This window comes from Physella acuta, unplaced genomic scaffold (genome assembly GCF_028476545.2).
Source record: "Physella acuta isolate Inbredline_101_S28 unplaced genomic scaffold, ASM2847654v3 ptg000412l, whole genome shotgun sequence".
NCBI lineage: Eukaryota > Metazoa > Mollusca > Gastropoda > Physidae > Physella > Physella acuta.
The window spans coordinates 620190-645265 of NW_026731931.1; the positions used below are offsets into that span (position 1 = coordinate 620190).

General features: G+C 36.5%; 1 protein-coding gene across 1 annotated transcript; it reads left to right on the plus strand.

The window, feature by feature from the left end:
- Nucleotides 1–1773: 1773 nt before the first annotated feature.
- LOC131942563 (uncharacterized) lies at nucleotides 1774–25076 on the plus strand. Its single transcript, XM_059302458.1, has 4 exons — nucleotides 1774–1849; nucleotides 2919–3042; nucleotides 4686–4778; nucleotides 24824–25076. Exons 1-4 carry the CDS (start codon nucleotides 1774–1776, stop codon nucleotides 25074–25076), a joined length of 546 nt encoding a protein of 181 aa, XP_059158441.1.

Here is a 25076-nt window from a genome sequence, read left to right on the forward strand (position 1 = left end):
CTTTTACACAGCGTGTGTGCAGTAATGAGATTTTCTTTTAAGCGAAAATGTTCCAGTGGGTCAAATGTGTCGATTCTAGGAATTTATGCAACGACACTTTTTAAAAAAACAAAAACAAGAATAGGTCTTAGTTTTATGTAACAATTTTAAAATCAAGAGGAAGATTCCCGAAAGACACTTGCATGAATGCCGTTTGCCCGAAGACTGTTTTCCTGAATGGACACTTGCCCGCATGGGTCAAATTAATGAAAGCCAGTTGCCCGTTTTGGGTGTTTGTCGCATTCGGGAACGTGTCAATTTGGGCATATATAAACTACTGAATTAACAAACATACTAGTGTATTAAATTGAGAGAGTTTTTCTAATATTGTGGATAGATACCATCTAGGTAAAAAAGACTTTGAAAATGAAACCGACTGCTGAATTGCTAATGTTCTTGTGCGAGTAAACGCTAAAGAAGCACAATCTTATAGTACAAGAGTCTGAATCAACGTACGAGAGTGCTCGTACTAATATATTGATACGTTAACCTAATGTGTGCTTGAGAAAAAAAAATAATAGGATTTTTTTTTAACTGTTTGGCAAAATATAGGCCTATGTAGAGATATAAAAACAACAAATACATATACGTTTTTAAGTTTTTAGCTAATATAACAATATACCATTTAACCTTTTTTTTAAAATATATTTCTAGGAACTTCAAACGTATTAGATAAGCTGTCTGGCTTGATAGTAACTCCAGGATTTCCAAGGGCGTATCTTAATAATGAGACGTATGTGTGGTTAATCAAATCAGTCTACTACGGTATTATCACACTCACGTAAGCTTAATGTTTTATTCAAAGCACGGCGTTGTATTTGTTATGTTTTATTTCATTTATCTTTCTTTAAAGCGATATTTTACATCGAATACTTCAATAAGGCGGTGATGCATGCTTCCATCTATAATATTATTGATGGTAATTGATAGGATCATGTACAATGACAGACAGACATACACACACACAAACACACACATATATACAAGTATTCAAACACTATTCATTTACCTTAACATATTGTCCTGATCAACAACTCTACATTTATCCCTAAACATGTCTCTAACAGTTCTAACCTTAAAGCTAAGCCTATCATTAAGTTAATTTACAATTTGTTGTAGGGTTAATCGACAAGGGTGGGGGGAGGGGCACATTTCACCAAAAGACTTAATGTCCCATAAAAAAAAAAATCCCCCACGTCAGTTAAATGACGTGTGGGTAATAAAATCGCGCTATAAAATAAATTATTAAACGTTTTATTAAATGTTTTTTTTTTATAAGATTAAAGATATAATTCAAAAAGGATTATGTTATTAAAGTATATATTGTATCAACAACAAAATGTTGCTTAGACACACAAAAAAAATAATATTAACCACTATACATAGTTTGCATCTTCGTTTACAGAACAGTAAAGTCTTATTAACATGTAACTCATTGGCTTACTCAGAGCATTTTTCAATCGTACAAGATAAATTTAAATATTTGTGTTATATGTAAATTTGTAAGGATTTTTTTTTTTTAATTTTATATTTCTGCAGAAAAAAAGTGTTAAAACTATTAGTATTTTAATCATGCTTATAAAATTATAACTATTAAAAAGAAATGTAATTAAAATGTAATTAAAAAAAACGAGTAAAATAATAAAGTGCATTAATCGTAAACAACTTTTAAAATTGGAAAAAATTCTAAACAATTCAATAGCAACATTTTGTATTTGGTCGTAATAAGAACCAATGTTTTTTAAAAATATTTTTTATCCCTTAGAAAAATGCAGATCCTGCTATTGTAGCATTGACTATTGTGAATTTGGTAAGTTAATAAATCGTATTATTAAATTATATTTTCTAAAAACAAAATTTAAATGTTCGTCAGAAACAATTTATTCATTTCACGCGTATCATTAGATTTAATTATGTAGCTTCTATCGCACCCAAATGCACTTTCATATTTACAAAAACTCTGCAAATATGATTTACACAAGGATTCGCTGTACGGATCATAATTTTATGAAGTTGACTCAGTTCTGTACTTGAACCACTCATTTTCTCCCCCCCCCCTACTCCCCCACCCCCTACGTAAATGCATGATGTAAACCAATCGATCACGTCAGTTTGCAATAATGCCGAGATAAACACATTTAAAAAAAAAATTATTACCTCTTAAAATGCAAATTGATCTTTAATCAACATATAAAAATTCCTAACTAAATCCTAGAGCTTTTAAGTGCCTTTCGTATTTTCAAGACAATCTATAGAATACAAAATAATTGAAACGGTAATATATTTATTTTATTTATGATTAAATAAAACCAGCTAGGTACTATGTATAATTTTACGAGATTCTTTTCTTTTTGGTTACATTTACATTTGTCATTTTCTTTTGATTAAAATTGCAAATAATTCTGAAACTTCGTCTTATTTAGATGTTCATCGCTACGTTTGCAAACGATTATATGTTTTCATTGATGGTATACATTTTTTACTCGTCAGCATCTAATTTTTTCATTTAAAACGAGCTTGTTAAATAAGATTACAGATTGAGAACAATTACGAAGTCGAAAATATATCAAATACCGTACTTTGATAGAAAACAGCAAATGCAGTTTAACATAAAAAGACGACGCTTTTTGAAATACTTGAATACTGCAATACGTACGCCCTTCTCAACATAACAGGATCGTAAATAGGGGCTCGTGAAAAAAATTAAAACGCATTAAAGGAAACAGTTATAGTAGTATGTTTTCAAGCTAAATAAACTAGGACCGTGTCTTATGTTGTATAAAATTGTTTCACCAATATTAACGATAACTGTGTGTCAAGACAATCCCATAAAATCTACTTCTCCATTGAACGTGAGACTTAATAAACGTTAATTTCAGTTGACTCCGGATTTATCGGAATCATAGCCGGCACGACTATTGGCGGTCTTGTATTGGTTGCTCTCATTGTGACTGCCGTGGTCTGTATAATCAGGAGGGTCCGAAGAACTAGGCAGAGTAACAGGTCAGTTTGTATGGATGATTGCATTTGTAATCGTAGTGAGAGGGCACTCTCCGTACCAACAACGATATGGATACAACAACATCAATCATTGGGGTTAAATTCAGTTTAATATGATCTATTTATCTGTTGTTAGTCACAACCAAGCTACCTCTCACTTCCAACAGTGAACTACCACCATCCACATTCACCTCTACACACCACCTTTCTGTCCCTCATAACACACCCGCGATCACACGACCTTCTCGTCTTACCATGTTCATTCTTACAATAACACTAGCGTACCCGCCACCCGCGCGTTGCCGCGGGGATATGATTCCGTAAAAAACTCGGCTATTCCACGGTATTCTTCTAGTTTTTAAAGTGATTTATTTTTATTAGGTTTTTATGAATAGATCTATAGATCTAAATGAAATAGTTCATTTATTCATCGGAAACCATGCCATATTAAATGCATTCGCTGATTAAGAGACTTAAAATTAAGAGACTTAAAAGATTTCTTTAAAAACCCGGCTGTTCAATGGTAGTTCTGTTGTTTTTAGTAGATAGATCTAGATTCTAGTATAAATCCAGATCTTAGCGTCTACGTCTACTTTTTCCGTAGATCTAGTCTAGATCTAGAATCGAGATCTAGATCTATCCCTAGATTCCAAATAGATAATATAAAAACTTATATAAGTTTAGGCCGAGAAAATCGTATTGTATACATTTCATAGCGTACGTAGAATCTAGCTCTAAATCATATTTGAATGAAATAGCTCATTTCTTTATTTTATTCTAAACTCGGAAGTTGACGTTTTAAGTTTCGTGCTCTTTTTTAGTGTAAACAATAAGCGACGTCATTGTTAAATGCGTTCTTGTCCCAAGTATAAACATTGCATAATTAAAATTATTTTTCTACATTCCAATACGCCGTTATTTTTTTATTTTTCTTCTTTAAATAAAATTGCGGTAATACATTTAAAACATCTAACATATTATTTTCAACATAAGTCCGCATAAAGTTCTTCATATATCGCTGCAGATTCTGATGTGATGTCCGGCGAAAATATTTTGCGGACAGACAGAGAGAGAGAGAGAGAGAGAGAGAGAGAGAAGTGCGCACTTGGGATTTTATATATTAGGATACACGTCAACACAACCGGCCTCGCGCAATACTACGGTGTAAACACAGTGATCCGTCCTACATTCACACATTTCATACACATCACATCACCACGCATAGTAACAGAAACCTAAACTGATAAAATACTTTTTATATGTTACAAGGAATAAGCACCCCCCCCCTCTCCCCGTCGTGTAGTTTTTTAAAAGTAAACCAATCTTAAAAATTTTTCGAATATTAGAGATGAAGTTAATAATGTTATTTTATTTAAAAACTTAAAAAAGTGTAGTAAATTAAAACAAACACTGACAGGCTAAGTAAAACTTCATCAAAGATTTACTAAGTACGGACACAAGTATCCACATTTTAATTCTAGCTATATGGATTATCTTCAAGAGTTCGAACTCGGGACTCAGTCATATCCTCTTTCCGGACCACACGCCTCCCTAATAATATACAGAATGCTGTGGTTTAATTGTTTTAGCAGTATGAGAGAATTTTAGAGATACATCATATTAAAAATCTTTAATCAACTTCACAGGGAGAGACCAACAACACAAGAGGCATCTATCAACATCACTCAATTCAACAATAATAATACTAGTGATCACACAAGCAGTGAAGGTGATCCATCGTAAAAAATCGTTCAATCGCACTTTATTTTATAATAATATAAATCATGAAATCATCTTTTTCTTGTTCATGCCCAAAATACATCGGGTAGATGAAGTAGAGTTCATCTGTTTCAGAAGTGATAGAGTTGCCCAGCCGCCTTGACTTAAGTACCCGTCAGAGCTGGGTAGACTCGGGGAAGTTTTACTGACTTGAACCCGAATTCAAACTCGCTTGGCCACTTCGTCCCACATAAATCTTGTAATATCTATATATATATAATTCTCTTCTGGGAGACGCTAGAAAACAAGCTGTAAACGCGCTCCCTACCATCCCCACCCCTACATGGTCTTAGTGAGCTGTGGTTCGTGCTATGTTTACCTTCGTGGAGTCGGGTTTAGTGACGGCTATTAGGGGCAGATAATTTAGTTTGAAACGATTTTAAACATTGGGGGGAAGGGGGGGGGGGTGGGTTATGGTCCTTAATGAGCTACTTAAAGTGTTTTAAAGAAATATTTTCAGTGTCAGCGTTGGTACTGTCGAATTCACAAATTATGAATTACTGAAAAGTAGAAAAAACAACAACTAAATAGCGGCGTATGTTATGCCGCGGGCCGGCTCGTATAACATAATTGAGCAGTGGAGCATTACGAAAATCTTCAATTCTCAGAAACTGTGGGACTCTTTTACTTCCTCCGGCCTTTATAATTACTAATCACGTATCTGGGAAAGTAACGTCGTATTTTTCTGCCCGATGTACCTCTTACAAATAAAAGCGAAATTTTGTAAGACGTGTAATTGACACGACAAACGTTGTAATGTCCCAATTGCCACAGGTGTATAAGGCAGTGCTGTTAGTTTTATTATCAAGTAGCATCATTTACCTCATATTTATTAGTATAAAACTAGTGGTCGCGTAAGAATGTTGTCGTACACTTCAGACATTACGGTAATTTCTTATAAATGTGTATATATATATATATATATATATATATATATATATATATATATATATATATATATATATATATATATATATATACATACATACATATATATATATATATATATATATATATATATATATATATATATATATATATATATATATATATATATATATATAATATACTTGCTTATGTCCGGCCTTTGTGTCACATTGGTGTGGATATGGAAATACCTTCATCGCACTGCGAAGTGCGCGAGTGGTGGTAGCACTAAGGTGACGACGTGGATATCCACGAAAATTAATCTACGATTAAAAAAATAGCCAATAACTTAACGGACGTCCGCCCATATTTTGCTCCTTCCCCAACCCGCGGCGTATTAGCGAAGACAAAGTGGCTATACCGACGACGGAATGACGGAAGGAATAACACTAAATGGCGGCTTATTTTATCTATATAATAATAATGTAATTCGTAAACCTTTATATCTCTATCATCATCAAGTTAGTAGTACCTCAAATTTTGTTACATTTATCTAAATACAGTAAACCTGCAAGTGAATGAAGGTCTACCCTAGAAACTGGCAATATTTCCTGGTACAAAAAATACATGATGAAAGCAGTGGCGGAACTAGAAAAAAAGGGCCACCCCGCAAAAAAATTTTTTAGGCCCCCCCACCCATATATATATATATATATATATATATATATATATATATATATATATATATATATATATATATATATATATATATATATGTATATATATACATATATATATATATACAATCACAAAATACGAACATAAGATACTCATTATACTGGCCTGTTAGGGATTTGAGATACATCAATTTTAAAAAATTTCAACATCATGTTATGTGTGTTAGTGCATTAGTGTGTTTAGTGAAAATCAGTTTTAATTAATTTTTGATAGAAGCCATCTTAACATCCAGTCGGTCAAAAATAATAAAAAACATGAAAGCTTTGTATAAGTAATGGTGTCTCGTGTTATGTTTATTATTATGGTTTTTTTTTTGTATTTATTTTATTAATTTTTAAATGTTATTGATTTAATACATTTCCTTTACATACAATGTCATTCTTTAGTAATTACTTATAAAAAATATTAATTAAGAGAAGTAATTGGTTTTTAATTTGTTTAGTATAAATCTATTAAAAGGAGCTTATGATCACCCCTATTTGAATTTTTTTTTTTTTAAAAAGGGAAATAAGTCATGGAAGTGGTTTGAACATTTGCTTTTCTTTGATAAGTTTAATTGTAGGAGAAAGACTCGGCTTTCACTGTGACCTTCACAGTGTTTTAAAAACAAAGGGAACAAGAATATACAAGCAGTGTTTCTTCCAGAATTTTTTCTCCGGGGGGGGGGGGGGCACTTGAAATTTTCGGGGGGGTCGGTAAACTTTCTTCGGGGGGGCGGACACTGTTAAAAGTATATATTTTCTATATAAATTATATAAATAAATTTCATTTCCTTCGGGGAGAGGATAAAAAATTTTCGGGGGGGGGGTTGGGGGGATAAAGCCCCCCCGAAGAGATGCCTGGAAGAAACTCTGTATACAAGAGCGTGGGGTGGTGTCTATAGAATAAAGATAATCTAACCGCAGCTACGGTAATTTTTTACAAAACAATCATAAGTCAAAAATAAAAGAAAATTTAATTTTTTTTTAACTATAAAAAAAATTTATAATTGTCGGCTCTGGGCCCCTAAATGGCATGGCCCCCCCCCCCCCCCCCCCCCCCCCCCCCCGCATTGCGGGGTCTGGCGGCACTGTAGTTCCGCCCCTGGATGAAAGTAAAAGTGTTTGTTTTAATAGTATGATTTATATTATAAGCATTTAATTTGCATCGACGTTTTTTTTTATAAATAAATGTTATGCATGTTTGCATATTTGCATGTTTGTAAAAAACCTTTGCAATATATTTTCCACAGTAGCACTATTATATCGTACACATAATTTTATTTCCTTAATATTTGAAAATGCATTTTTAAAATGGCAATTAGCTGATCCTAGTATAGTATTACCGACTTATTCACCTTCTACAAACTAAATATTATATAAATATAACCCTCTCTCCTCCCACAAATCATGCTTGTTATGAACATTATCGTATGAAATAAAATTAAATGTCTCATTGTTTATTTAGATAGCACTATTTTCGTGTGTAACTAAGCTTACAAAATTGTGATACCGTTTTAACAAACCGCATAAAAGTCTTAACAAGTTTCTACGTGTAGATGTTATTTCGGTAAATCTTTTATTGCAATGATGATGTAAATTGAAATTGAACTTTTAACATACAATACATTATGAATTATCTGTATGATTTACTTTCAAATAAATTGGTTTAAAGAAAAATTAAAAACATGTGTTTAGATCTAATTTTAAAAATATATCAATTGAAATATTAGACAGTCAAACAGTGATAAAAATGAAAGTTTGTATGAGTTTCTAAACGTCATTTACATATTAATGGGGCTAAGACGTGCGTGCCAGATTGCTAGGCCGTGTACTGTAGATTAACACGCAGTGGAATGCAAGCGTGTTGGAGAAAGACCAACCTATGTTTTTCGTCCTCAGCTGTTGTAAGTTTATATTTCCTGGCTGTCCTAGCATTCTCCGTCAAAGATATTTTAAAGTTTTCTTATAAATATATTGTTTGTTTCTTGTCGTAATGTTTTACAACTATTAATTTCTTTCATAACTGTCACAATTCCATCTTTCATTCTACATTTCCATCTGAAATTACATCAGGAATCATGATTTTTTAAAATCTTAAATTACCCCCTCAACAACTCGTTTTAGCTTAAATTACAAATTGTCATCTTAAAACAAACATTGTCTTCTCTGTTAACATTTTTTACCAAAAAATAGCTGATTTAATTTTAACCATCACATCTTAATCTTTGCTTTTCTTCATATTAAAACACTTTCCCCTGTTGTACTAAACCAAACTTAATCTTCTTCAAATAAACAAAGGCTTCAAATCTTCATTTGTATCCTAAATTAACATCAACACATTCTAAATCAGTGTAATGTTTGAATGGAAATTAAAATCGTCAAATGCATTATTAAAATTAACAACAGAAAGCGAGTTGTTACACGTATAAAGTGCATAGTTAACGTCTGAAATAGAATGGATGGTCGAATAGTAGAACGTTTGACTGCTAACACGAAAGTCCCCGTCTAGCGTCGTCGCTCGTCATTGAGTACAGCCACTGATGAGTACCTGAAACACGTTAGGGAAAGTAAATGCATCTGTGAAGATTCGGGTGAACTCTGTTTCACCTGCCCCATAAGCTGTCAAGTTTGAAAAATAGCTTACTTATTTCATCAGTTTAGAAATAAAGTGTCTGCCTGTATTCACCTGTTCCTTTCATCGTATACGGATGTGACGGACGCTAAATAAAACAGGTTGGACATCTTTTAGAAGTCACGGACCCGTGCACCGTGCCAGGATGTCTGTGCCGCATAGGAATGTGAAACAAACAATTACTCTTGGTGGTAATTTAAAAAAAAACCCACACAGAGTATTAACGTTACGCATGTTCAACAGAGCATAACAACGCAAGACAGGTGCAGGCAATATTACAGCGTGATGTAAAGTTAAAAGGATCAAGTTTAACTGGTGTCATCGACAGGCACGACAAACTCTGACCTTGAAGACAAGAATGTATTAACTTCTTTTCTTGTAGACTGGGAATTTTAATTTCGAAGAAAGTCGGTTTCGAATTTGTTATTACATTAACAAATCAGAAAAAAACCTCTAGCAAGTACATCCTTAACAACTATTGTAATGTTAAACCGTTTTGATTTAATGGTTCCCCACCGCTCAGTAAATTTTCCCATGAATGCGCTTACCGCCCATTAATTGTAACACGTATTTTTTTTTGTAACAGATGTCGCTTTGCCCCTCAGCTAATGGGTTTGACCACAGCTATAATGGGAAACACAAAAACAACTTTGAGGACTAATGTAATAGATTGTAAATGGTGTGGATGTCAAAGACCGGGTGAACGTAATGAAATAAGGATTTCTCTAACGATAGAAAATAATGGTTTTGTTATAAAAAATTTAAAATAGGACTACCTTATTTTTAAAAATAAATAACAAATTAACAACAAACAAAAAAACAACAACAAATAAACAAAATAAACCGGGAGTGATATCCCCTAAACTTTCTCGAATATCTATAATTTAAGCGGGCTGTGTCTGTCCTTCCTTCTGTCATCGCTATAGATTTTGGAACCATAAAAGTAAACATCGCACCATGCAGTGCTTTTCAGTGCACCGCAGCGTCTTCTTATAAGTAATTGAGTAGAGCTTGTTTATATAACTACATAACGTTATTTTATAAATGCCACTCTTTTTACTCTTTCGCATAACGTCAAGAAAATATTAAATACACGCACACTGCTAAAACATATTAAAAAGATTAATGTCAAATATCAATTTCGTATATATTCATAGAAAAAGTGGATACATTTTAATAACATAATAACAGTAGGGTAGAAAAATCAAATTAATTTTTTTTTAAATTTGACAAGGGAGGTAATTTAAAAATAAATTAAATTCACGCTAATAAAAAATGAGAATGCAAATCTACGGCGTCCTAGAAGGAATTAGTGTTGCTATAATATAATTAGCAAAATGTGAATGCAAATTGTGCGGATATGGAAGAGGAAATTATTGTTAGAAAATTATAATTTGCATGGATTGATCAAAGGCAATGTTTTATTTAATTTATTCACTGAATGTACTGTTTACTACTTCTAATTTTTAATCAACTATTCCGCACTATTATAGACGCGTCATCACGTTCATTGGGTGCGCAATAGTTTTAGTTATGAAACTATTGTACATTTTAAAAATTTAAAGTACTGGAAAAAAAAGCGTGAATTGATAAAGTGATATATAGTAGATAAAACACGGATATTTTAAATACTGCCTTTTATTTATTGTATATTTATTATTATTATTATATCTTTCGGTTTGCCGTCAAGCTGGGGGTTTTTAAGGAGAGGCGTAGCGAGGGGGGAGGCTTATGTCCCCGGATGCCGACCTTAGGGGGTGCCAAAGTGGGTGGTTGGAAAACCAATTGCTGGGGGGGGGGGGTTGGAAATCGAAAGTTTGAGGGCGAAGGGGGTGCAAATCGAAAGTTTGAGGTGGTGGAGTGGAAATTGAAAATTAGAGGGGAGGGGGTGCAAATCGTAAGTTTGAGGGGGGGGGGGGGTTAAAATCGAAAGTTTGTCACCGGGCGCGGGAAAGGGTCGCTACACCTCTGTTTTGTAGTCAGACGCGTCCGCCGGCGCTCAGAAGGGCGCGATTGGGTGCCTTTATGATTGCATTTAAATTGTGTTTATGTTATGAGTGTTGTGTTTGTTTTTTCGTTTTTTTGCGTTCTTTTGTGTTGTGTTTAGTTTTGTTCTGTTCCCAAGTTGGTACATTTAAAAAAGATTTACAGTGGCGGAGCATGGGATGCAGCTAGTTCTTATATCACTCGGAATATGAACATGATTTTTAATTATTTAAACTTTTAAAAATGGAATAGAATCTCGTAGAAAAAAAAATTGCGCACAACCGAACGCAAAAACAAAATGTGCATAATAGTGCACAATATTATTAGTACTTCATACATTTACATGCGTTTTTTGAGAAATCGGAAATAGCGTAAATTAGTACTTCCGGTCATCAGAAATTACTCAAAACTTGAAGGTAGGGAATTAGATCTTTTACTTACATGTAAAATTTCATTTATGTATCTGAAATAGTACTCAAGTTATAGGCTTTTGAAAAATTCAAAGTAGAAAAAGTTCCACTTCCGGTTATCAGAAATCGCTCAAACGTTGATCAGGATCTACGATTTCGATAAAATACCTATATATGAAATTTCATCAACCTAGCTGTAACGGTACTCAAATTAACGTGTTTACACACAGACAGTTAGACACACACGCACACACAGACAGACACACAGACATACGGACAAGATTGCAAAATTATGTTTTTCCGTATCAGTGAGGTGTAAAACGTCGAGAATTGTGAAAATCTCGATTTTTTTTTTGCATGATTACAAGACTTTCTCTATTCGTCGCATATACGAGAAAGTAAAAATAAATCAAAATTTAAAAAAAATTTAAAATTAAATTTAAAAACTTAAAATTAAAATAAAAAAAATTAAATTTAAAATTTAAAAAAATGTAACTAGGTCACTAACCCAGTGGTCATTACGTAACTAGGTCACTACCCTGGTGGTCATTACGTAACTAGGTCACTAACCTGGTTGTCATTATGTCACAAGGTCACCCCCTAACCCTCCCCAGAGGTCACTAGATCATTTGGTCAGTAGATGACCTACTCCCCCTCCACCACCGCCACGTCCTGCGCCACCACTCCGCCTATATGTCATTTTGCCAGGCTCACTCTAAACTCCCCCTGCGCCACCGCAACGACTCCTCACCCTCCGCCAGGTGGCGAAGTATTTTACTATATCTCATTGTGCCTCATCCTCACCCCTCAACCCCCCTGTGCCACCGCCAGTTGGCGGAGTATTTTACTATATTATTATATTCATTGTACCTCCTGCTCCTGCTCATGCTCCGCCAGAAAAAATGCCCAAATGTGAACTGATATACTACTCACCTCATTTTAACCCATTTATTAAAACCATTACTTAACAACCCCACCGAATCGCTTCACTTTAAGATTCGAAAATTAACTTTATTAACCATCCTAAAGAATAATATAAATAAGCTGCTCAAAAAAGCATTAGCCACCTCAACAAACAATCGCATTAGCCACCCCCAACACAACCCACCCGCTACCATATACCACCTCACGAATCCAATCCTGGAACCCAACTAACCGTAACTTGAAAAAAAAATATTTTAACCCATTACCTCGCTATACCTAGATCCGAATTTGTGTCTATATATTCGCCTCACCCCTAGGAATAATACATTAAGCGCACACAACTCTACTTGATACCAAATCACCTTCCTTTTTAGATCTTAAAAACAATTTTAATACTACGTCCTGCTAAAATCTTAAGCAGACAAGGACAATGTTTATGTATAAAATACACCTGCTCCGTCGCCATCTCTGTGTAGTTGTGCATCAGTGCGTTCAGTATGAGACGCCTTTATTAATATACAATAGCTTTTTTTAAAAGATGCTTTGAAGTTTTTCAATCTAGACCTTCTAGCTTGTCCCCTGTTGGAAACTTTATCGCAGGCCGCAGGTGTCAACTGTTCTGATAACAGGTTTGAGAATAGTTCTTAGGCCAGTCTCACAGGAACGTAACTAGATCTAGTTGCGGCCCTTTATTCAGCAACAAGTGAAGCGTTCAGCTTCTTGTTATTACATCGTACGACATTAGAGTCATTTTTATGTCTGGTTTATCCTGTTTACTTCCTTGTTGCATTAATGTGTGGCTCCAAATATAAGCTAGGACATATCGAGTCTAGCATTGAATATATTTGATCTATGCTCAATAAGATGTATACGTTTTAAAAAAATGGAGGGAACTTTTGTGAAGTTTATTTTGGTTTCGGCCGTTTGGACTACATTATTGGTAAGCATACATGTCTGTTGTTCTTATTTTAGAAACTAATATTATCTATGGTTATACGCTAACATTATATGTTTTTGTTTCGTTTTTGTTCGATCATATACATTTCCTCTCGTACTAATTAATTACTGGCTAAAGATTTTACTCATTAGCCAGGTAGGTTGCAAGAATGTTAAGAATCGAGCGTTTCTCACACCCATATAATCTGACACTAGACCAGGCTTTTGCTTCCACTTTAATGCATCGAACTATCTGTTGTGTACATAAGAATTGGTTCGATAGTTCTACAGTTCCAAGGCTCCTATCATTTGATGTTCGGGTTAGTAAGGGGTCTCCAAACTACGGCCCGCGGGCCGGATGTGGCCCGCTAAGTCCTCTCATCCGGCCTGCGGACATATTTTTGTCCACGGTAAAATTGTTTGTTGGTGATGGCTGAGGAACTTTGCCCAGAAAAATTAAAGACATGCCTGGAAGGAATTGGACCCCGAACTGAAATTTGATAGTTAATGCGGCCCTCGGACTGAAAAGTTTGGAGACCCCTGTTGTAGACCATAATGGTGTCATATTGGTAAGCCTATACATTACAAGCGATGGCTACTCGGGATATAGACAATATTTTTACACGATTTATTCAACTCACTTCCTCTGTCTGTCATCAGTCTGTCTAGATCGAAACACTCGAGCAAAATTACAGGCACTTCTAACTCACAGATATGGTTCGTAGTTGGTACGTGGGTCAAGACATTAAGACAATGCAACATGACATTAAAATTGTCTTATTTGTTTGCCTAATTAATTATTAATTTTTATGAATTAATGAAATGTTCGCCAAAATTAGTAGGCTGTCTCATCAAACTGTTCCGCACTATTAGACATGCGTCATCACTTCCATTAGATGCGCAATAGTTTTTAGTCATGCACTTCTATTGTAAATTTAAAACAGTTTAAGTACTGAAAAAAATTCATAAAAACGTTTTACAGAAAAAACAATCATACACTACCATTTAAATAATTATAAAGAAAAGTGTGGGTCTCTTTCTAAATAATAATACGGGTATCCAATAAATACTAAAGTAACCCACGCTTTTCTTTATAGTTGTTGAAATAGTAGAGTATGATTTATTTTCTACTTTTTAGTGCATTACTAGCGTACCCGTCCACGCGCGTTGCCGCGGGAATAGAAGATAGTCCGACGAAATATATAAGAAGGGATTCATCCATGCGCTACCAATCCTATATTCTTAGACTCGTGACCTTGTTTTCTAAAAGTTACGTATTTAAATGTAAACAATGCCTACGCTTGGATCATAAATATCGGGACACGGGTTTACCTAACCTACCGCATGAAAACCTTGAGTGTACATTAATCACTCACCGAAATAACACGGTAGAACACACTTCGGTGACCACCCCTGTGTCAGAGACGTAGAGGGGCGTTCTCAGGGCCCCCACCCCCCGATTACACTACCGCGTAGGCGAGGCGTACGACCCATGGCTCATTAAAACTAACAGGCGCCATCGGCCAAATAGCATCCTGTTAATAATGATGCAGATTTCGTCATTTGCTAAAGTGACACAAATGAACAGGATTTTTTTCTTTAACAATTAAAAAAATTATTTGACGTGTTTTAAATATCACTGTGACTGATGCAATATGCTAGCGTTACTAATAGTCTAGTATTAGATGCTCGATCTCAATTTCTGACTGGATTGTCTAATTATAGATGCTTATTGCATCATTCGCAAAGTGACGAAACTCTACAGTAGGCTCCTCATATTCAAAAAGTTTTTTTTTCATCTTTCGCACGGTGACAAAACTGTACAAAAGGATTTCCACGCGTTGCAAAGTTATTTTTAGAAGCCTGTTGTAGTTTTACCGCTGAATATAGTAGTTAGTAGTACCCCTTACTCGCTATGCAGGAAGCTCGATTAACGGATGCCAAGTGCCAACTTAGTCGCTCTAAAACTCTGGGCGCCAAACCGTGTATTGACGAAAGTTGTTCCCTATATGGCGCCGCCGGTAAGAAACTTTAGTTTTCTTTTTCGCAGAACTATTCTATGGTGTATTCTCATCTACTCCCAAAAGTTTCATGGCACTCGGATGAACCGCATCCGAGTTATATTTTTTAAATACCGTGTATAGCGAAAAAAATCGTTCCCCTGCCCCGGGGGCGCCGCCCTTGCAATATTAGACAAATTTTTTTTGGCAGAACCCTACCATTAAGTGATCTAATCATCTCCCCAAAGTTTAACGGTACACAGATAAACGGTGTGAAACCGAAATTTTATAAACCGTATATAGAGAAAAATCGCAGCCGCCCGTGGCGCCACCCTTGCGAAATTAAAAAAGGATATTTTTTTACAGAATCCTTCCCTGCATTGTTCTAATCAACTCCCTTAAAGTCTCATGGCTATCGGATAACGGTGTCAAACGAAAATCGGCTTATTTTTATAAACCGCATTTAGAGAAAAATCGCACCCTCCCGTGGCACCGCCCTTGCGAAATTAAAAATGATTTTTACAGAACCCTTCCCTAGAGTTTTATAATGAATTCCCCAAAGTTTCATGCCTATCGGATAAACGGTGTCACTGCAATTCACTTTTATTATTTTTATATACGTAAATGGAGAAAAATCGGAGCCTCCCGTGGCGCCGCCCTTGCGAAATTAATTTTTTTTTCAGAACCCTTCTCTAGAGTGGTATAATGAACTCCCCAAAGTCTCATGGCTATCGGATGAACGATGCCAAACCAAAATCGACTTTTATTTTTATATACCGTATATAGAGAAAAACAAATCGCGCCCTGCCGGGGCGCCACCCCTGCGAATTTGAATTTTTTTTCGCAGAAAACTCTCCAGGAATATTCTCAACAACTTCCCAAAGTTTCACGGCGATGTGCTAAGAGGTGTGGTAATGCATAAAAGACACACAGACAGACACACAGACAGACACACAAACATTGCTTTTTATATATAAAGATTACATGATAGCTAGTTATTTTAACGTTTTTATGAGCTTTTTAAAAACCATTTTTTAATTAATTAAACTTTTTAATTATAATAGAATAGAATCTAGTAGAAAAAAGAATTACACACCAAGTGAACGCCAAACAAAATGTGTTCGATAGTGCGGAATATTGTTAGTACTTTATAAATTTACATGCGTTTTTTGAGAAATCGGAAATAGAGTAAATTGCTACTACAGGTCAACAGAAATTACTCAAAAGTTGACAAAAGGCAGACAATTAGCTATTTTACTTATTATTGAAATTGCATGTATCTATCTGAAACAGTACACAAGTTATAGGCTTTTGAAAAATTCCACTTACGGTTATCGGAAATGATAGAAAAATTGACACAGAACTACAAATTTGATATAATACTTATATATGAAATTTCATCAAACTAACTGAAGTTATCATGTTCACAGACATACACAAACTTACACACATACGGACAAAATTGCAAAACTATGTTTTTTTTTAGACTCCGTGGGGTTGAAAATGTCGAGATCTGTAAAAAAAAATCTCGATTTTTTTTTTGCACGCTTACAATACTTTCTATATACTTCGTATACGAGAAAGTAAACAAAAGTGGAAGTAAAAACACGAATTTTAATATTGCTTTTAGTAGCTTACGGCCGTTTTAAGGAAAATGGGCCCTTTTTTGGAGATTGATTTAATAAAACTACAAACAAGTTCCGCAACACAACAGCAAACACATTACTGAAACTACGAATTAAAAACTGCCATGAAAACTTAATATCAAATGTTTAATAATTCATCGCAAGTAGATCTTTATTCTGCTTCTTTGCTTACTTGTCGGCGTTTAGCTCAGCACCAGGCATGTGCGAGGCGCTTTTTTGTCACAAGGTCTGTCCACTTTAGCGCCTATACATTTGTCGTTTGTGTTATTCCTGCTGGATATAGACCTTCAACCAACTACAGATCGATCTTAATTCACAAGTGTAATCTTTGCTTGAGTTGTCATGCTCAATTCAGCCATTTATCTTTTAAACGGGAAGCCTATTAACTTTGGGTTTTAACATCAGGCTAGAAACGTAAGATAATTGTTTACATAAAGTGTGCCCTGTAGAATACGAATTTGTCAAAAATTGTCTTGACCAGCAGGCACAAAGAAGGGGAAGCTGCAGGTCCCTTGCTTGTCAGCTGGTTTAGAACATTTTTAAAAAAGGCACCTTCTACAGATGGACATATTTCTTCTGATATCGCAGCAACGTGCGGCATGGACTCTATGTTTATGAGAATATTAGAGAACATTTAATGGTTATCACTATAGCTTTAGATACTTTTTAAAAAATTAATACTTTAAAAACTATAAGTTATTGACCATAAGTATTATTTAACAAATGTTACACACTTTTTAAATGACACTAATTCTAATTAGTTATCAAGTAAAGCGGAATCTCCCATCTGTAACACCCAACCCACTGGTTTGTTCGGCTACGGTCAATTCTGCAGTAACAGCTCCCAATGCGTGACAGACTTTTGCTCCAACTCAATATGTGCATGTAGCAATGGGACAACATACAGCCCATGTGCCGTAGCATGTGTCGCAGGTAACAAATGATTTAAAATTATAAGCTAAATTTTAAGAGAATGTTCAATCAACTTACGCCGCTTTAGTTTAGGTCTGTTTTTATAAAAACAAAACTATAATGCACTTAAATATGTATGTTTTTTTTTAATTTTTATTTTAGATTTACAATCATCAAAATACATACGATACGACTGCTATTTGATTCATTAGCGAATATCGCATTAGGTTTTAACTATAATTATCAAAATAATCATAATAAATTAATCGATATTTTTTTTACATTGTTATTTCTTTGCCTTGTAATATAATCTGATTTTACAGATTGTCAAACAACTGTGAATGCCACGTCAGGAACGATAACTAGCCCAGGTTACCCAATGAGTTCTACTACAACCAACTGTACATGGACCATTCAAGGATCGCAAGGGACCATTATAGCCTTCAAGTACTGAAAAGCACTAAATAAGTGTAATGTTACTATTATAGCTAGCTAAGCTTACAAACTTTAAAAGTAATAGCATCTTTACATTTTTAGTAAATATAAAGGCTTCCATTTAACTTTCGTTGTGCCTACTTGAACTAAGTTCAATTAATCTTCGCGAGCGGTTATAGCAATAGTGACAGCTCGTTCTTCGACATACATCAATTCAGGTAAATGAATTATTTGATTAAAATTCGATTCGTGCAAAAGTGCGGCATCCCATTTAAATATGCCACCTAATATGAGATAATTTTCTTTTACTTAATTAATCTAAATAGTATCTATAATATAACGCTGCTGGTAGTGTGTCAGTCCTTCCTTCCTTCCGTCATCGCTATAGATTTTGGAACCATAAAAGTAAACATTCGCACCATGCTGTGCTTTTCAGTGCACCGCAGTGTCTTATTATAAGTATTATAGTAGGGTTTGTTTATATAGCGGCATAGAGCTATTTTATAATTGCCACGGTTTTTACTCTTTCGCATAACGTCAAGAAAATATTAAATACACGCAAACTGCTAAAACGTATTAAAAAGATTAATGTCAAATATCATTTTCGTTTAGGCTCCCAGAAAAAGTGGATACATTTTAATAACATAATAACAGCAGGGTAGAAAAATCAAATTAATTTAACTCTTTTCTAATTTTGACAAAGGAGGTAATTTAAAAATACATTAAACTCACGCTAATAAAAAATGTGAAAGCAAATATACGTTCGTAATAGAAGGAATTAGTGTTGCAATAATATAATTAGCAAAATGTGAATGCAAATTATTCGGATGTGTAAGAGGAAATTATTGTTAGAAAATTATAATTAGCATGGATTGATAAAAGGCAATCTTTTAATTATTTTATTCACTGAATGTAGGCTATACTATTTATTACTTATAATTTTTAATCAACTATTCAGCACTATTATAGGCGCGTCATCACGTTCATTAGGTGCGCAATGGTTTTAGTTATGAAACTCTATTGTAAATTTTTAAAATTTAAAGTACTGGAAAAAAAAATGCGTGAATGGATAAAGTGAAATATTGTAGGTAAAACACGGATATTTTAAATACTGCCTATTATTTATACTGTTTACTAATTATTATTCTGTCGGTTTGCGGACAAGCTGGGGGTTTTATAGGAGAGGCGAAGCGAGGGGGGGGGGGGGCATATGTCCCCGGGTGCCAACCTTAGGGGGCGCCAAAGAGGGTTCGAAAAAAATTGCGAGGGGGGGGGATGGGTGGAAATCGAAAGTTTTAGGGCGGGGGGGGGGGGAGGGGGGAAAGGGATGCAAATCGAAAGTTTGAGGGGGGTGCAAATCACCGGAAAGGGCGCGACTTGGCGCTACGGGCTAGACTGTGAGCAATATGCCTTTATGATTGCATTTAAATTGTGTTTATGTTATGAGTGTTGTGTTTGTTTTTTCGTTTGTGTTTTTTTTTTTTTTTGCGTTCGTTTGTGTTGTGTTTCGTTATGTTCTGTTCCCAAGTTGGTACATTTAAAAAAGATTTACCGTGGCGGAGCACGGGATGCAGCTAGTCTATAATATAAGCGGGCTGAGCGTGTGTCAGTCCTTCCTTCCTTCCTTCTGTCATCGCTATAGATTTTGGAACCATAAAAGTAAACAACGCAGCATGCAGTGCTTTTCAGTGCACCGCAGTGTCTTAATATAAGTAATAGAGTAGGGTTTGTTTATATAACGGCATAGAGCTATTTTATAATTTCCACTGTTTGTACAATTTTGCATAACGTAAAGAGAATATTAAATGCTAAAACATATTAAAAGTATTAATGTCAAATATCATTTTCGTTTATATTCCTAGAAAAAGTTGATTCATTTCAATAACATAATAACTGTAGGTTAGAAAAATCTAATTAAACTGTTTAGTAATTTTGCCAAGGGAGGTAATTCAAAGATAAATTGAACTCACGCTAAAAATGTGAATGCAAAATCTGCAAGACGGAATAATTTTTGGAATAATATAATTAGCAAAATGTGAATGCAAATTATGCAGACGTGTAAGAGTACATTATTGTTGGAATATTATTATTAGCATTGATTGATAAAAGGCTATATTTTATTTATTTTATTCACTGAATGTACTGTTTACTAATTATAATTTTTTATCAACTATTCCGCAATATTATAGACGCACCATCACGTTCATTGGGTGCGCAATGGTTTTAGTCATGAAACTTTATTGTAAATTTTAAAAAGTACTGAAAAAAATGCATGAATTTATAAAGTGCAATATGGTCGGTAAAACACGGATATTCTAAATACTGTTTAGAATATTGTTTACTAATTATTATTCTATCTTTCGGTTTGCGGACAAGCTAGGGGTTTTATAGCAGAGGCGTAGCAAAAGGGGGGGGGGGCATATGTCCCCGGGCGCCGACCTTAGGGGGCGCCAATGTGGGTTGGAAAAAATTTGCGGGGTGGGGCAGGGTGGAAGTCTACGGGCTAGACTGTGAGCAATATGCCTTTATGATTACATTTAAATTGAGTTTATGTTATGTTATGAGTGTTGTGTTTGTTTTTTCGTTTGTGTTTTTTTTTGCGTTCGTTTGTGTTGTGTTTAGTTTTGTTCCCTAGTATTCGTAATTCTTTCCCTTCGTTGCATCAGAACTATGAACTACGCAGTGGCTTTGTGTTCGTTATCAGTCCACACCCCCCGCACTCGTTGCGTCAGACTGTATTGCGTTCTTATCAATAGTCTCTAGTAACTACACTAGTTACATCCACCCCCGCCTTTTTTTTTGTGTGTTTTCAACCACAAATAACTCTTGGCAGGTGCACTCCTCCAATGTCAAACGCAACACCGTAAAAAAAAATTTACTGTTCCACTAACTGTCAATGTCGTCACATTCGTATAAGATTGACAGTTATCCCTATTTCAACATATCAAATGTGTCTACATCATATTCATCAGACACAAAGCAGTTCTAGAATTCACATCAACCCCCGCCTTTTTTCGTTTGGTGTCATCACCAGTTCACTTTTGTAGCTTTTGAACAGTCTGTTCTCATCCCAGCGCGACCATGAAAGAATTGATGGTTGCTGACGAAACATTTCGTATTCTTTCTGTTCCTCAAACTTCTCCGCGGACCACTTATCTGATGTTCTACTGTCTCTCTGCTTCTGGGAGGACCGGGGTCCTCATTGTTGCAGTTATCCTCCACTTGTGTATCGCTGTTGTGCCGTTGATGGTGACATGGTTCCGGGATGGGTATGTGAATTTCCGTTGTAGTTTCTGGTTCCCTAATTGTCTTAGGTTTCCTTGTGTGTAAATGCTCTTCTTGACTATGCCAATATTTCTTTAATTGAGTAATATTCGCCCAACGATCCGGTTTGGTGTGATTGGTGGGTCTTATTTTAAAGGGGCCACCGGCTACTTTAGGCATCTCCACGACTTGCCATACCTCCTGTCCCCAGAGGTCGTGGATTTTGTTTCTGCCTAATGGGTGGTTACGCAGTAATACTTTGTCGTTTAGTTGGAGTGGCGGGTCTTTTGTCTATACCAGCGGTTCTCTTCGCCGTGCTTCATGTTCTAGTCTTTCTTGTACCACCCTGTACATTTCTCTAATTCGTCTCATATGTTCATTCACATATTCCAGTGCGGTGTATGAGCCAGTCATGCTTTCCTTTTTTCCTAGGAACAAGTCAAGAGGGAGTCGAGCCTCCCGTCCGAACAGTAACATGTGTGGCGAAAGGCCGGTTGTGGCATGGGGGGGGGGGGGGGTGCAGTTGTATAGGTATACCAACTCTGGGAGAAAATCAGGCCAACGTTTTTTCTGTTCAGGTTCTAGAGTCCGCAGCAAATCATGCATGCTGCGGTTGAACCGCTCGCACTGTCCGTTTCCTTTAGGATTATATGTGGTTGTTCTAGATTTGTTGATCCCGTAGTGGCTGCACAGTTGGTTAATTACTTCTGACTCAAAGGCCCTTCCTTGGTCAGAGTGTAATTGTCTTGGTATGCCATATTTGATGAACCAGTGTTCTATTAAGACCTTTGCCACTGTTTTGGCCGTCTGATCTCGTGTAGGCGCCGCGACAGTCCATTTGGTGAATACGTCAGTCATCACCAACACATGTTCCGTCCCATCCGATGCTTGCTCCAACGACGTAAAGTCCATAGCCACAATCTCTAGGGGTTTTATCGCCAGTAAGTGTCCTGATGGCTGTCTCATTTTGACAACTGGCATTTTCGCATGCTGACACCTCACACAAGTCTCACAATGGCGTTTGACCTCCATCTCCATATTGGGCCAGTAGCACCGCCGTCGTAATATTTTGTGCGTCCTGTCCTGACCCTGGTGTCCCGCCCTGTCGTGTGCCAACTTTAGCACCTTTTCTCGTAACTGTCCAGGCACCACCACCTGGTGTATTGTCCCGTCTATTTGGTCATGAATTCTCCGCATGAGAACACCATCCTTTATACTGAGACGGTCCCACTGACTCAGTAGTTTCTTTGTTTCCCGACCAAACTGTTCTCTTTCCCTTCTTCTTGGGAATTTTTGTTCCTGGACGTATTTCAACAGCGGCTGTAACCCACTATCCGTTCTCTGGGCCTCTCTTATCTCTTTATGATTAAGGCAATTAAAATCACTGATGTCCATATGTCGGGGCTCTGTGGATGTGTGCTCCACCGCGGTCTGCCCGTTTTGCATCACTTGCACCCCGTGAGGGATATCTGTTGACGCTCTGACCTCACATATTCCTGTCAGCGTTTCTTCCTCATCGCCCGGTCGCTCGTAAGGATTCCTGGATAAAGCGTCAGCATTGCCATTGGACTGCCCTGGGCGATATTTTATCTCTAGGTCAAAGAGTGCCAATTCTGCTGCCCATCGCTGTTCGATGGATCCCAGCCTTGCTGTCTGTAGGTGACTCAGGGGGTTATTGTCAGTGTATACCACACATTTAGCACCTAATAGATAGTCCCTGAATTTTTCAGTCACAGCCCGTTTCAATGTCAAAAGCTCTAGTTTCATGGCGCTGTAATTTGTCATGTTCTTCTCTGATTCCTTCAGAGCCCGACTGGCATACGCAATAACCCTGAAACCTTGATCCTGTTGTTGTGATAGTACAGCTCCCAGACCTTTAGAGCTGGCGTCAATTTCTAGCCGAAATGGTTTGTCAAAGTCTGCGTATCCTAATATCGGCGCCTCGGTTAAAGCATTTTTCAGTAGCTTAAACGAGTTCAGGCATTCCTCAGTCCATAATTCCCCTATCAGTTGTGTTTTACCTTTCTTTTTCTCCTTACTGTGTTTAAGTGTCATTTTGTTTACTAAGTCATGCAACGGTGCGGCAATTTTTGCAAAACCAGGTACAAATTTTCTATAATAGGAAGCAAAGCCCAAGAATGATCTGACCTCTACTGTGGTTGTTGGCTGTTTCCATTCTTTAACAGCTGCAATTTTATCTGGGTCAGTGGCGATGCCATCAGAAGAAATCACAAAAAAACGTACCGATTTCAGACCGAAGCCGCATTTGTCTGGGTTCAGCTTTACTCCTATCTCTCTAAGACGGAGAAAAACTTGTTCTAATCTTTCTAGATGGTCCTCCCAAGTTTTTGAGTAAACTAGTATATCATCCAAGTACACCAACATTATTTGAAAAGGGAAGTCACTCATAGCACTTTGCATTACTCGCTGGAATGTAGCAGGCGCATTAGTTAGACCAAACGGCATACGGGTCCACTCGTACAGTCCTAGTGGAGAAATAAATGCAGTCTTATGTTGATCGTTGGGGTGCATGGCCACTTGGTGGTAGCCACTAGCCAAATCTAAGGTAGAAAAAAAATCTTGCTCCCCCCAACGCATCAAGACATTCATCAATACGAGGCAAGGGGAATGCATCCCTTCTTGTGATGTTGTTCAATTTACGGTAATCACAACACAGTCTTATCTCCCCTGACTTCTTTTTTACAACTACTATCGGTGCCGCATACGGGCTTGTGCTGGTTGTAATAATTCCCTTTTTTAGTAGATCGTTCAGGTGTGCTTTCACCGCAGAGTAGTGACTTGGCGGTAATCTTCGATAAGGTTGCGCCACAGGCTTGTCTTGCAGTAAGGGTATCTGGTGTTTTATTACTTCCGTGTACCCCAAATCACCCCCGTACGAGGCAAATATATCCCTGTACTTATTCAGCAATTCATTTGATTTTGGGTCCTCAGTTTCCGGGAATGTATATGTTCGGTCATCCTCTTTCTTCACCTCGGCCGTCACATTGACCGACCTAATTGTTACTTCATTACTGCTGGTATTGATCAGTTCGATGCGCTGTGCCGAAGTTTTTACCTCGACGTTCTGTGGTACTCCTACCAGAGTGTTAGGCGGTACAAAAATTTCCTCATCCAATACATTTGCCACTAACCCTAGGACCAGTCCATTTTCCGCAGATGTGTATGTCCGCAGTAACACGACGCCTGCCCTCAGTGCGGCGCCACATGGTTCTATCATCACATCACCATTCACGCTTCTATCACCAATTTGTAGTGTGATTGACTTGACCGTGTTTGCCGGGATTGATGTCCTTCCACTGGTCTTAGCAAACCTGGCCAACTTGGATCCCCGACCTGGTGTGGGCGATCCGACAACATTTGTAAGAAGTTCTGGCAACTGGCCAAGGATGTTCATGCCCAACAAGCAAGGTATATTTGACACATTTGTCTCTGGGTTGTGTTTCGTGACGAAAACCCCAACCTGCTTCAACCTGTGTCCTGCCACCACCACATCTGCCAGAAAATAG